Raw genomic sequence first — 11,499 nt, forward strand, 5'->3', positions numbered from 1 at the left:
CTCTCTCGCTAAAGAGGGAGAAAGGGAACAGGGGGGCCGTATCACCTAACATTTGCTCTAATGGGAGGCTTCCTGACGGGTAACCTGAGCAGCTTTTAGCAGTGAAGTGACAGCACTCGGGTTACCAACGGTCGGGGGGGGAAACACCCAGAATGTGTTACATGGCCGCTACTGGTTGAGTACGCATAACTCACCGTGAGAGACACTACAAATCGCACTGCATATTATCTATTATCTGCTTTTATAAAGTTTAGTAAACATATGACCACATAAAGCAGCCCTCAGACTGGCAGAACACGGGGGGGGGGTTGTTAATGTTTATTAATCTCAAAAGGTTGATTTCATTTCAACAGGCCACAAATTACCCGGGACAAGTAGTCTGTGGTGGATTTCAGGAACAAAGATTCTTTATTTGTTGTGAGAAACATGATACGGTTTGAGGAGCAGCCAGTCTGCACAATTTGCAGAGATAAAGCTGCATGACAGCCCAATCACAGAGTCATGTGACAAACTATGGGTTTAGTGGAAGTTCTCTGTGTCAAGATAAAGGATTTTTACATTGCACAGTCCCCCATTGTGAATACAAACCGTCTCAATGTTATATTCATGAACTTTTCTTTTTGGTATTTGTGCAAAAGTCCAGTCTTATATAGCATTTTTTTCCCACCGCTTGAGCAATCCCCAAAACGTTTTACATTGTTAATCACATTCACCCATTCACACACACCAAAGGAGGTGGCTGCCATGCAAGGCGCTCAGTCCATCCATTAGGGTGCAGTTTGGAGTTCAGTGTCTTGCTCAAGGACACTTTGACATATGGACAGATAGGGAATTGGACCCGCAACCTTCCGATTGAGAGGCACCCAACCAACCGAGTTATAATGTAACTTTTACATTACAAACATGACACACTGTGCACATGGACTATTTTTATGCTTACTTTGCAAATAAACTCTTGCAGACAGAGAGATTTGTTTAACACTTCCCTGTGTATTTATTTCCCAACCTTGACACCCTTCTTGGACTCATCTTTCATCTGGGCCCTATTCAAGGGCTTATTTCAAGCTGGGTTTGGTCTATCACTGGTCCAAGGCTGCAAGCCCATTACATTTAGTTCTCATTAGTTTCCAGTAGATGTTTTGGTATTTTTAAAATGAGAAACAGAAGCAAACTCTTCACTCTAATACATTTTTTCTGGAGGGGGGGGGTCACACAATCCAAGCGCCTGGAGTTGATGTTTGTTTCCTTTCTCTCAGGCTACTTGAGTAAAAATGTACTTTCTGCTTCCATGAATTTTCATATCACAAGCCTGGCACAATTTGACACCCTGGCTTCATACTGATTTTACTGTAAAATGCATGAAATCACTTTAAATTGCTACCTCCTGTAACCCCAGAGTGCTTCTTCCCTCACAGCTTTTCCACCCCAGAGCAGTCACATGTGACTCCAGACTGTCCTCTATCTTTATAACCTCGACATGGATGTCTATTTCAAAACCATTGCCATGGGACGGAGAAAACTGAGCCTCGGATTAGGGGGGATTATGCAGCATTACATGGCACATGCCCCCAGTGTTGTCAAGTCCACAGATTGTTTTTGAAGATGCAGAGTTGTGTGTATGTGTGTGTAACCTTGGAGCAGGTCTGTGTTTGCTTTGGTTGTCTTGACTCAAATCGTACAGCTTTTGGATTAGGGGTGAAAATAGAGGCCCACCACATAGTAGAGGTGATGCAATGTGGTGAAAGTTGAGGCAGAAACGGCAGCAGGAGAGCGAGACGTATACGAGCATGTAGATGGAGGAACCACATGTAGGAGTGCAGGGTGTAGCTATCCACCAGCTGTAATCCTGCTGTAACACACAGAAAGATTGGCCCACGGGGCACCCTCTGCACTCTTTTTTTTTTTTTTCTTCTTCCTCCACTTCTTTTAACGAGCACCACGGCAGTGGCACGGTTTACCTCCTGCTTCACAGTTTGATTTAACGAAAGCAGATCAAAGTGAATGCAGTGAAATAAAACATAACATTGTGTAGCTGTCATTCTTGCTGTGTCTCCACTGTCTGAACTGGTGTGCCGTTATATTTCATTCCTCTCACAGCAGTCGTCCGCTTCTGTTTTCCTTTAAGAAGAAGATAACTGTCATTTCCATGTGCACAGTTCATCCGTGCATCTTTATCCTACATGGGGTAGGAAGGTAGCGTGGAGCCCGCATGGATCACTATTCCATCTTAATGCAAAGACAGACAGTTACACAATCTCATATTGTGGGGCATTTTAGAGAAATCAATTAACTTCCAATGTGTGAATCCACACATGTACAGGGAGAATATGCAAACTACACACAAATTACGCCAAACTCAGAACTGAATCGTGGATTTCTTTCACTGTATTATCAGTTTTACATTTATTAAAAGCAATTTGTTCAGTTTGTAAGGCTATATTTCTGTTTTGTTGCAGTTCTTCCTGTGCTCGGTGTATGTGCCCATGTGCACAGACAAGGTTCCCATCCCCATTGGTCCATGTGGAAGTATGTGTCTGTCTGTTAAGAGAAAATGCCTCCCGGTGCTCCATGAATTCGGCTTCATATGGCCCGAGGTAAGTCACTTCATTAGTTAATTTTCATTATTCAGATATTTAGCTATTAATGGCCACATCAATTGTTTTTTTTTTTATTTGTCGTTACGTTTACCCTTTAGGTGTTAAACTGCAGCCTTTTCCCTCCACAAAATGACCACAACCACATGTGCATGGAAGGTCCGGGGGATGAAGACCCCCCCTATCAGCCTGTGCGCCACCCTCCCCACCAGGAGGAGTGTCAGGCTCTGGGCTCTGCGCCTGACCAGTACACCTGGCTGAAACAGACTGAAAGCTGCACCCTCCAGTGCGGTTATGACAGTGGACTCTACAGGCGAGGGGCCAAAGTCTTTACAGACGCGTGGATGGCGGTGTGGGCCGCTCTGTGCTTCCTGTCGACCACTCTGACCGTCCTGACGTTTCTCCTGGATTCACAGCGTTTCTCCTACCCAGAGAGGCCCATCATTTTCCTCTCAATGTGCTGCAATCTGTACAGCGTTGCCTACCTGGTGAGCCGTCGGAAAAACACAGCTAAAATAGGATATGGATCAAAATGTGTGAATTATGTCTTCTTTATTCAAAAGAGTTTGGCAATGAAAATAATTGAAAACTCATTTCTTCCCTTGTATGATTTTGTAGGTACGGCTGACACTTGGGAGAGAACGCGTCTCCTGTGACCTGGATGCTGCTGCCATGCCAATTCTGGTACAAGAAGGTTTGAAGAGCACCGGCTGTGCCATAGTCTTCCTCCTTCTCTATTTCTTCGGCATGGCCTCCTCCCTCTGGTTAGTGCACACACACACACACACACACACACACACACACACACACACACACACACACACACACACACACACACACACACACACACACACACACACACACACACACACACACACACACACACACACACACACACACACACACACACACACTTTTTATGGTATCAAGTCCCTCTCCTCTTGTCCTATTTTGACCATTGTCATCAGCCATTGTGAACGGCCAGTGATGGAACAATTGGAACACGAGACTTGCATCCTGTTTTCTTTCCAATCTACCTATCCTGTCTCCTAACCTCTGCACTAGTTGGATTAATTTCACAATCGCACAAAAGGTGAATGGGCCACTTATGTTGCATTCAGGACACGCTCTGTTGTTGCTCTTTGTCTTCCTTTCCACTTGGCCCCTGATTTCCTGTTTGTCTCCATTCCCGAAACATTTTGGAAGGACATAGCATGAGGTCTGTGGTGGCTCTTAAAAATGATCCTTCGTACATAACTTCCAACCACCGTCACTGTAATTTAACTGGAGACTGCACGTGTCCACCTGATTGTCTCCGGGGGAAAATGAGATAGACGGCAACTTTTTACCACCCTCCCAGTTTCTGCCTTCATTTCTTGGCTTCACAGTACATCTTACTGCCTCTCCTTTCAGGTGGGTGATTCTGACCCTCACCTGGTTCCTGGCAGCTGGACTGAAATGGGGCCACGAGGCTATCGAAATGCACAGCTCCTACTTCCACATAGCAGCGTGGGCCATCCCAGCTGTTAAAACCATTGTCATCCTCATTATGAGACTCGTGGACGCAGATGACCTGACTGGACTGTGCTATGTGGGCAATCAGCAGCAGGAGGCGCTCACGGGCTTTGTGGTGGCACCACTGGCCACGTACCTTCTTATAGGTAATTACATTCATATTATTATCAAATATATACATCTATCTCTTTCTTTTTGACACCTATACATGCATCTCAGAACATATTAATACAAATGGTTTGTGTAAAAAAAACTCATTCATTTATGAGAGAAAACAAACTAAAATATTTTAAGCCGTTTTGTTTCTGGTTCCATTAACCTACTGTAAAATCAAAATAAAAAAATACAATGTTGAAAATATTTTAATACTTTCAAAGATCACTTTAAAAAATCATCACAATAATAATGTAAAAACTAACGTTACGGATATTGAAGGATTTGGAGAGGCACAGTGTATTTGAGCTTAGAGGCAAGCTAGAAGGTATTTAATCAAGCTTTTAACCTGAGGTTTACTGGCTTGAATCCCCTTGTTGATGGGCTATCACTCTGAGTGAAACCCTTAATCCCAAACATGATAAGCAGCCGATGTAAAATGTGTGCCAAATCAAACATGTCTATATTTTCTATCTATCCATTCATTTGTATATAAATACATAGACATATTTTAATGATTTTTCTCTCTATGTAATCGGCTTTAAACTACAGCTGCCTCTGACTTCCCCCACAGGAACTCTGTTCATCTGCGCAGGCCTTGTGGCTCTTTTCAAGATTCGCTCCAATCTGCAAAAAGACGGCGCCAAGACAGACAAGCTGGAGCGATTAATGGTGAAGATTGGAGTGTTTTCCGTTCTTTACACTGTTCCAGCGTCCACCGTCATTGGCTGTTACCTTTACCAGCTCTCTCACTGGGGGGAGTTCAGGGTTAGCCCCCGAGACTCGTATGTGGCATCTGAGATGCTTCGAATCTTCATGTCGCTGCTGGTTGGCATCACGTCGGGCATGTGGATCTGGTCGGCGAAAACCCTTCACACCTGGCAGCGCTGCTCCGCTCGCCTGCTCAGAGACAGCAGAGCCAGTCGAGGCGGGAAAAGGGCGCCGGGCGAGGGCTGGATCAAGCCAGGAAAAGGCAATGAGACTGTGGTGTGAGGAGGGAGAAAAGAGAGAACAAGACAGGCTTGAAGTTCTACATGCTTCTCTCTCACATCAACTCACCTTTCAAAATGAAGGACGGAGAGGTCGACGTTTCAGGAGATGCAAGAGAGAGGAAAAATGTGATACAGGAATGTTGCAGGACTCTTCTCTTAAAAAAAAAAAAAAAAGCAAAAAACAAAAGCCACTGGATGTGAAGGTATCACACGTGCTCCTGTACAGTCGAAACTGCTTCGAGAAGAAAAGGAGGACTGAGTCACGCATGAGCAGTGGCTTTAGCCTCTCTACCTCCGTTCAACTTGTTTTGCTCAGAGAGGTGGCGAAAGTGATGAGAATAAGGAAAAAGAGAGACGGAAAAGGCAGAAGAGAAGTGCCAACATGCAGACGGGGACACGCCTAGAATTTGTATAGCACCATGTCTACCTCTCTGTCTCTCTTTCCTCCAGAGCTTCCCGCAGAAGAGACTGACTCTGGGATACAGCAGCACGTGCCGCTGTCTTTTAACGGCCTTTTTGAAGATTCTTCAAAACATTTTACACTGGAGATTTTAAAGATGTAGGCAGAAGTGTCCCTGAAACCAATTAATGATTTAAAATCCCCTTCCGCATTGAATTTGACATTTTTCTAATGTGAAAGTCTGAAATATTGCCATACGATTGCGAGTTCTTTGCAAACATGCCTTTTTTGTGAATAACAAAATACAACAACAACAAAAATGTTGTGGGTCATGTTAAAGGCCCCATATTTTTAGGAAAACCAGCACAAAGCTGCAATGATGCACTATTATTATGTAAGATGTGAAGTGTTTGGACAGCAGTCGTGGGGCTGATAGGAAATCACAATACAGCACATTTGCATCCACACAGTAGATGAGATAGGTGACATATCATGAGCGCCACAGAAAAATAACTTCATAAGACAAAATCTTGGGAGTGCCAGCTGTGCCTTTTACTGCCTCATAAATTTGGATGCGCTGAGGCATCTGGGAAAGGTACGCCTCTGTGTTTTTCTTCAGCAGTCAATGAGAAGCTCTGCTAACGTCTAATGATGTGTGCAGCCTTCCTGGAAACCATGTACTGTATATGCTCTTGAGTTACCGTGAAATCCAGGAAATTTAATTACTCCCTCCGCTCTTTTCCAAACAGACGATCCCGGGGCAGGTTAAAGAATTAAGAGGTTATTAGACAATCATGCCAAAATCATCATGCAGTTACAAAGGATTGTCAGACCTATTCAGTACCAATAGCAATGTGAGGATTTTACAAAAAATAATGAGAACGTGATCACTCGTCGCCTTTAAAACAAACCGTTCAAACACAAGTTAGCGCTTATGAATGTAGGATGACTTTTTCTATATAAAATTCCCTTTAGTTTTTGCAATTCTTAGCCGCATTCCTACATAACCGGAAAGTAGTAAACAGAATGATTTCATGAGGGAATATATAGTGGAACGCTTCTCAGAGCATCATTACCGGTAGTTTATCACTCAATGATAAATTCACAGTTCAAGTTAAGACAGCCAGTCAATGTAGCTAGCTACCAAAAAAAAAACCTTCGTAAAGTGACCTTTATCAATAATACTGATCTTACAAGCATCATCACATGATCCAAGTGTTGACATACAGAAAATAACATTTCTTTGTCATTTATCTGCACATTTTCATGGTGCATTCCTTGTTGGCCATTTCTCCTTATCATGTGAACGCTCCCAACTGTGAAACAAGACTTTCCCAGCTGGTAACTTTTACGAGTTCCCAAGTGCAACACACCATAATCCTGGAATGAGGCCATGATGTTGAGTCATGCCATTCATGCTACAGAACTAGATGGACACAGCCGTTCTCTCCTCGGTTGGGGTCAGTGTCACATTCATCCAAACTGTAGTGCAGGTCTGTGCATGCATACATGGGTTGGTTTCTACAAATGTAATATTCCCATGTCCACATTGCGATCGCTATCTAGACCTGTCATTTTTTCCCCCTCTCTTTCACTGAAGCAGCACAGTGAATTTGGCACCATTAGTTAACATGTCTGTCTGATGATCTCATTGCCCCCCCCCCTGCCAGCTTGTGTCTCGTTAGCCATGTCTGATGCATGAAGGCTCATTTCCCAGACAATCAAGCCCTCCTTGGAAGAGGGTTTTTTTTAAAATATATATATATTTCACAATCTGATGAAGGATAGACACATGGCTTATTGTCTCGTGCATTGGTTTTTAATGGTTGCCATTCTCCTAATAACCATAACAACACATATAACTATCCCAACTCTGAAACTTCTCCTGTGTATCGTACGTTTGCCTGACAATCTTAACAAAGCTCTGGTCTCTCAGTGAGTTTTTGTGTGTATAAAACGGGTGCCGTGTCCCTCAACACGCCACCTGTATTTGAGTAGTTTAATTCATGTTCTGGTTCAAATTTGTTTTCTTTTGTGTCATCTCTAACCAGGTAGTGCCTCACGCAGCTTCGTTGTTAGAAATGTACTGGCAGCTGTCTGTTTTTCCTCTGAAATTTGTTAATTGTAAATCCTGTTTTCATCCACAGATAAGTTTGGTGGTTCTAGTGAAACTTAGAACTTAAAAAAAAAAAAAGAGACCAGCATACCTTGGCACACTTTTCCCAAAGGCAAATAAACATCACATTCACTTAAAGTGAATTGAATTAACCTCTGACCACCTCCCCTCTGAGCTAATGCAGTTTTCCCTCTTAAACTGTCTTAATGTTTTGGCTGCCTCCTCTCATGACCACACTGAGCTTCAGGTAACTTTTCCAAACAATCACAGAATGTGCCTTGAAACATTGTGTGTGTGTGTGTGTGTGTGTGTGTGTGTGTGTGTGTGTGTGTGTGTGTGTGTGTGTGTGTGTGTGTGTGTGTGTGTGTGTGTGTGTGTGTGTGTGTGTGTGTGTGTGTGTGTGTGTGTGTGTGTGTGTGTGTGTGTGTGTGTGTGTGTGTGTGTGTGTGAGTGAGTGACAGTCGATGAAGACTGACAACCACCGCTGATGCAGATTTGTAATTTTCTTTTTTTTAATCCAGATGGGAATCATAGCTGGGGTCAGTTCACATACTTTGATTGCAACCTTTAAAGTCTAGACTGCAGCCTTGTGTAGAAAACTCATTGTTCTCAATGTATTATAAAGAAATTGCTAATTTATCCTTGTAAAAAGTGACACAAGTTTTAAAACTTGTTATTTAAAAAAACACTTTTGTATCAGAAGAAGATGAATAAAAAAACTTTTTGGTTTCCAATATGTCGACTTGTTTATACATCTGGTCATTCATTGATATGTACAAGTGTGACTATTGAATTAAATCTGAAGCTGATCATTTTCTTCTTTGATTGTCAATCAAAATTATCGACAAAACACATTTCCCATATTTATATCAACTTCAAAGCAACAGATTTTGATTTTTATACACATCTGTCCAAAGTGACATTTAAAATCTAATAAGAGCTCCAATTAACATCCGTGAACTAGAGAGGATTTGTGTCTTGGTTTAATTTCATAAAACTTTGATACATCTTTATCAGTGCCTTCATTTGGGGTCTTGAACAATACCGCCACTTCTTGTCTGGTAAAATAAATTCTGTACTAATTATTTCTTAACAACTAAACCCAAAAGCTTCACAAATCTCCTCTGATCTCCTCAATACCTCTTGTTAACATATATGCTTTTAAACACGAGATGTGGTGTTTCCACTGGGTTTGTACTAAATCCACAGTGGAAACACAATGATTACTCTGTGTAAATGTTACTGGAGCCTCAACCTCAGCAGGGAAACACACACACACACACACACACACACACACACACACACACACACACACACACACACACACACACACACACACACACACACACACACACACACACACACACACACACACACACACACACATTATGCTTTTATGACTTATGTGGACAACAGATTGACTTGAATTCCTTTCCTGCAGACTCTAAACCCAGAATAAATTTCTTGTCTTGGTCTGATTATAAAACATGATCAATTTTGAGTGATTTTCCCGAATGGGGATCTAAATTAAATCCATAAGTCCTCATGGGTGGCTAGTCAGTCAGTTTTAGGTCCCTAGCAGTATTGAAGAACGAGGCCATACATTTTGCAGGCCCGCTGATTAAAAAAATGCCTTACCTTACCTATTATCCATCACAACTAACTAAATGCTGACCATTACCCAAATGTAACATTCACCATAAAACCACAGTGAAATCTTGTAAAAACCTGAAAATGTTGTGGGTTGCAGTATTTAAGTCTTCACACATCAGACCACAAATGTGTCATGCTCAAAGGTTTTGGACCGACACGAAAAAGAATGAATCCAATCCAAACTGAAGTGTAATTACAGCTTGGCGAAGTGCAACACTGACCGCTCGTCATAATTTGCCAGGACAGACACAAAGGAGCAGAAGTATACAGACTCTCACCTCAAATTTAGTTGTCATTTTTACTTGATACAAACACAAACAATAGTTATTGGCCAGTGGCAGAGGTATTGCATCTGGAGAACCTCATTAATTCTGGGCATGTTTGTGTGTCTGTGCACGTGTAAGCAAGCGAAGGAGCGACAGAGTCCAAATATCTTAAGTCTGCAGCTCAGATTGCCTTCCTGTAATTTACCGTGAGTGAATTGAGTGTTTGTTTTAGAACACACTCAAAAGCCTGAGGTAAAGGAAAAGTGACAGCATTCACTACTCTATTGTTTCCAGATGTGGCTCCAACTAAAACACACAGACACATGCAGAAAAAAGTGCATGCGCCCCCCCCCCCCCAAAAAAAAAGACAAGCCTGCTTGCAGACAGAAAGAAACGGGAGGTAAATGCAGTCAAATGTACACCTTGAAAGGTAGGTTTTGCTTATCTGTGCATTTACTTTAAACAGCATAAAGCAATCAATTCTTATCCAACAAATGCCCCAAAGAATTTAGTTTCCAGGTTTCTCTGTCCAGACACAGCTTTTTCCTTGCTTCTGTGCTTTTTCAAATCCAATAGGAAATCAGTCATACTTAGAAACAAGTCGTGGGAAAAAATGTTTCACTTGACAACGAACCTCATAGTTTCACAATGTTTTAGTGCAACCATTTTTAGTGCAAACAATGTGTTCAACAGAGTTTTGTGCAGAGTTTGCATGTTTTCCCTGTACGTGAGGTTAAGTTCCATTAGCATCCATGATTGTGTTTGCTCTATGATGGAGCGGAAAACCTCTCCATACATGGTTACCTTTTACTTTGCCCATCGTCAGCTGGGATTAAACGCAGCTCTCACAACTCTGAATTGGATAAGGCAGTACTGAAGACGAAAGTATCTTCTGCTGTTTACATCCTTGGTTCTATCCTTCAATAACAACCGAGATCAGGATGTTTGTTTTACTTTCCAAAGACTGAGAATATGATTAGCGTTTAACACATTCCAGGGCAAAGGACATGTTTACAGCATAAGCTCTGGTTCTATGCTGCTCTGGTGTCATTTGGACATAAAAAAAACTCAACTGTGCACACTGAAAGACAAACACTCTTTGTTCAACTGTGTTAACAAACAGCATAACCGTGAAAGCACCTTCTTAAGACTCATTGTTTTTCCATGAGACTGCAGGGCTCCCCTGTGTGTCATTGTGTTGCACACACTACTGCAAGTGGAGGTTTGTCTGCTTAGTGGTGCGTATGCACCTATAAAGTTGATGCGAACAGATTGAGCGAGAGGCGGTGAGAGCACAGTGGAGGTCAGAACCTTAAGGTAAAACATAACAATTGATCAAGACATGAGAGTATATTGACACAAATGCAACAAGAAGAACGAAGGGAGCAAAAACACTGGGATCAAGGAAAAGGGAAGAGAGAAATCTGTCATCATCCAACAGCAGAACACTGCAGCTGTTCCCTCTCAGCTATGTTGAAATAGTTTTCCCATTCTGCTCCGCGTCTATGTTGTATGAATAGTTTTGAGTAATGGCCACCACTGGGTATTCTGGGTGACGTCGTCGCCTTGGCTCACGAGCCAGTACGGTGCAAGGAGGATTTGTAAATCCTGGTTCTTGGGCCAAACATGCTAACGAGTTGAGACCGAAATCCAACAGTGTGGCCAAGAGCGCGATTGGAGAATTATTCACCATCAGGCAGAAAACAGAGAGCTCTTTATACATGGCAGGGAGTGTGAATAATTGGATTTAGTTTATGGCAGGCAATGATGTACTCCATGTTTAAGGTCAGGTCAGGGATTTGAGAATATA

At 42.4% G+C, this 11,499-nt stretch overlaps 1 protein-coding gene across 1 annotated transcript in view; it reads left to right on the forward strand.

The window, feature by feature from the left end:
* fzd4 (frizzled class receptor 4) overlaps positions 1 to 8,504 on the forward strand; it is a 10,716-nt gene extending 2,212 nt beyond the window's left edge. Inside the window, exons 2-6 of the mRNA XM_080512481.1 lie at positions 2,457 to 2,594; positions 2,696 to 3,082; positions 3,213 to 3,358; positions 4,008 to 4,255; positions 4,837 to 8,504. Of these exons, the coding sequence (XP_080368607.1) occupies positions 2,457 to 2,594; positions 2,696 to 3,082; positions 3,213 to 3,358; positions 4,008 to 4,255; positions 4,837 to 5,255 (1,338 nt within the window). The 3' untranslated portion in view covers positions 5,256 to 8,504. The remainder of the gene's footprint in view (positions 1 to 2,456; positions 2,595 to 2,695; positions 3,083 to 3,212; positions 3,359 to 4,007; positions 4,256 to 4,836) is intronic.
* Positions 8,505 to 11,499: the final 2,995 nt, after the last annotated feature.

Source organism: Blennius ocellaris (genome assembly GCF_963422515.1).
Source record: "Blennius ocellaris genome assembly, chromosome: 2".
In the NCBI taxonomy this organism is placed as follows: Eukaryota; Metazoa; Chordata; class Actinopteri; order Blenniiformes; family Blenniidae; genus Blennius; species Blennius ocellaris.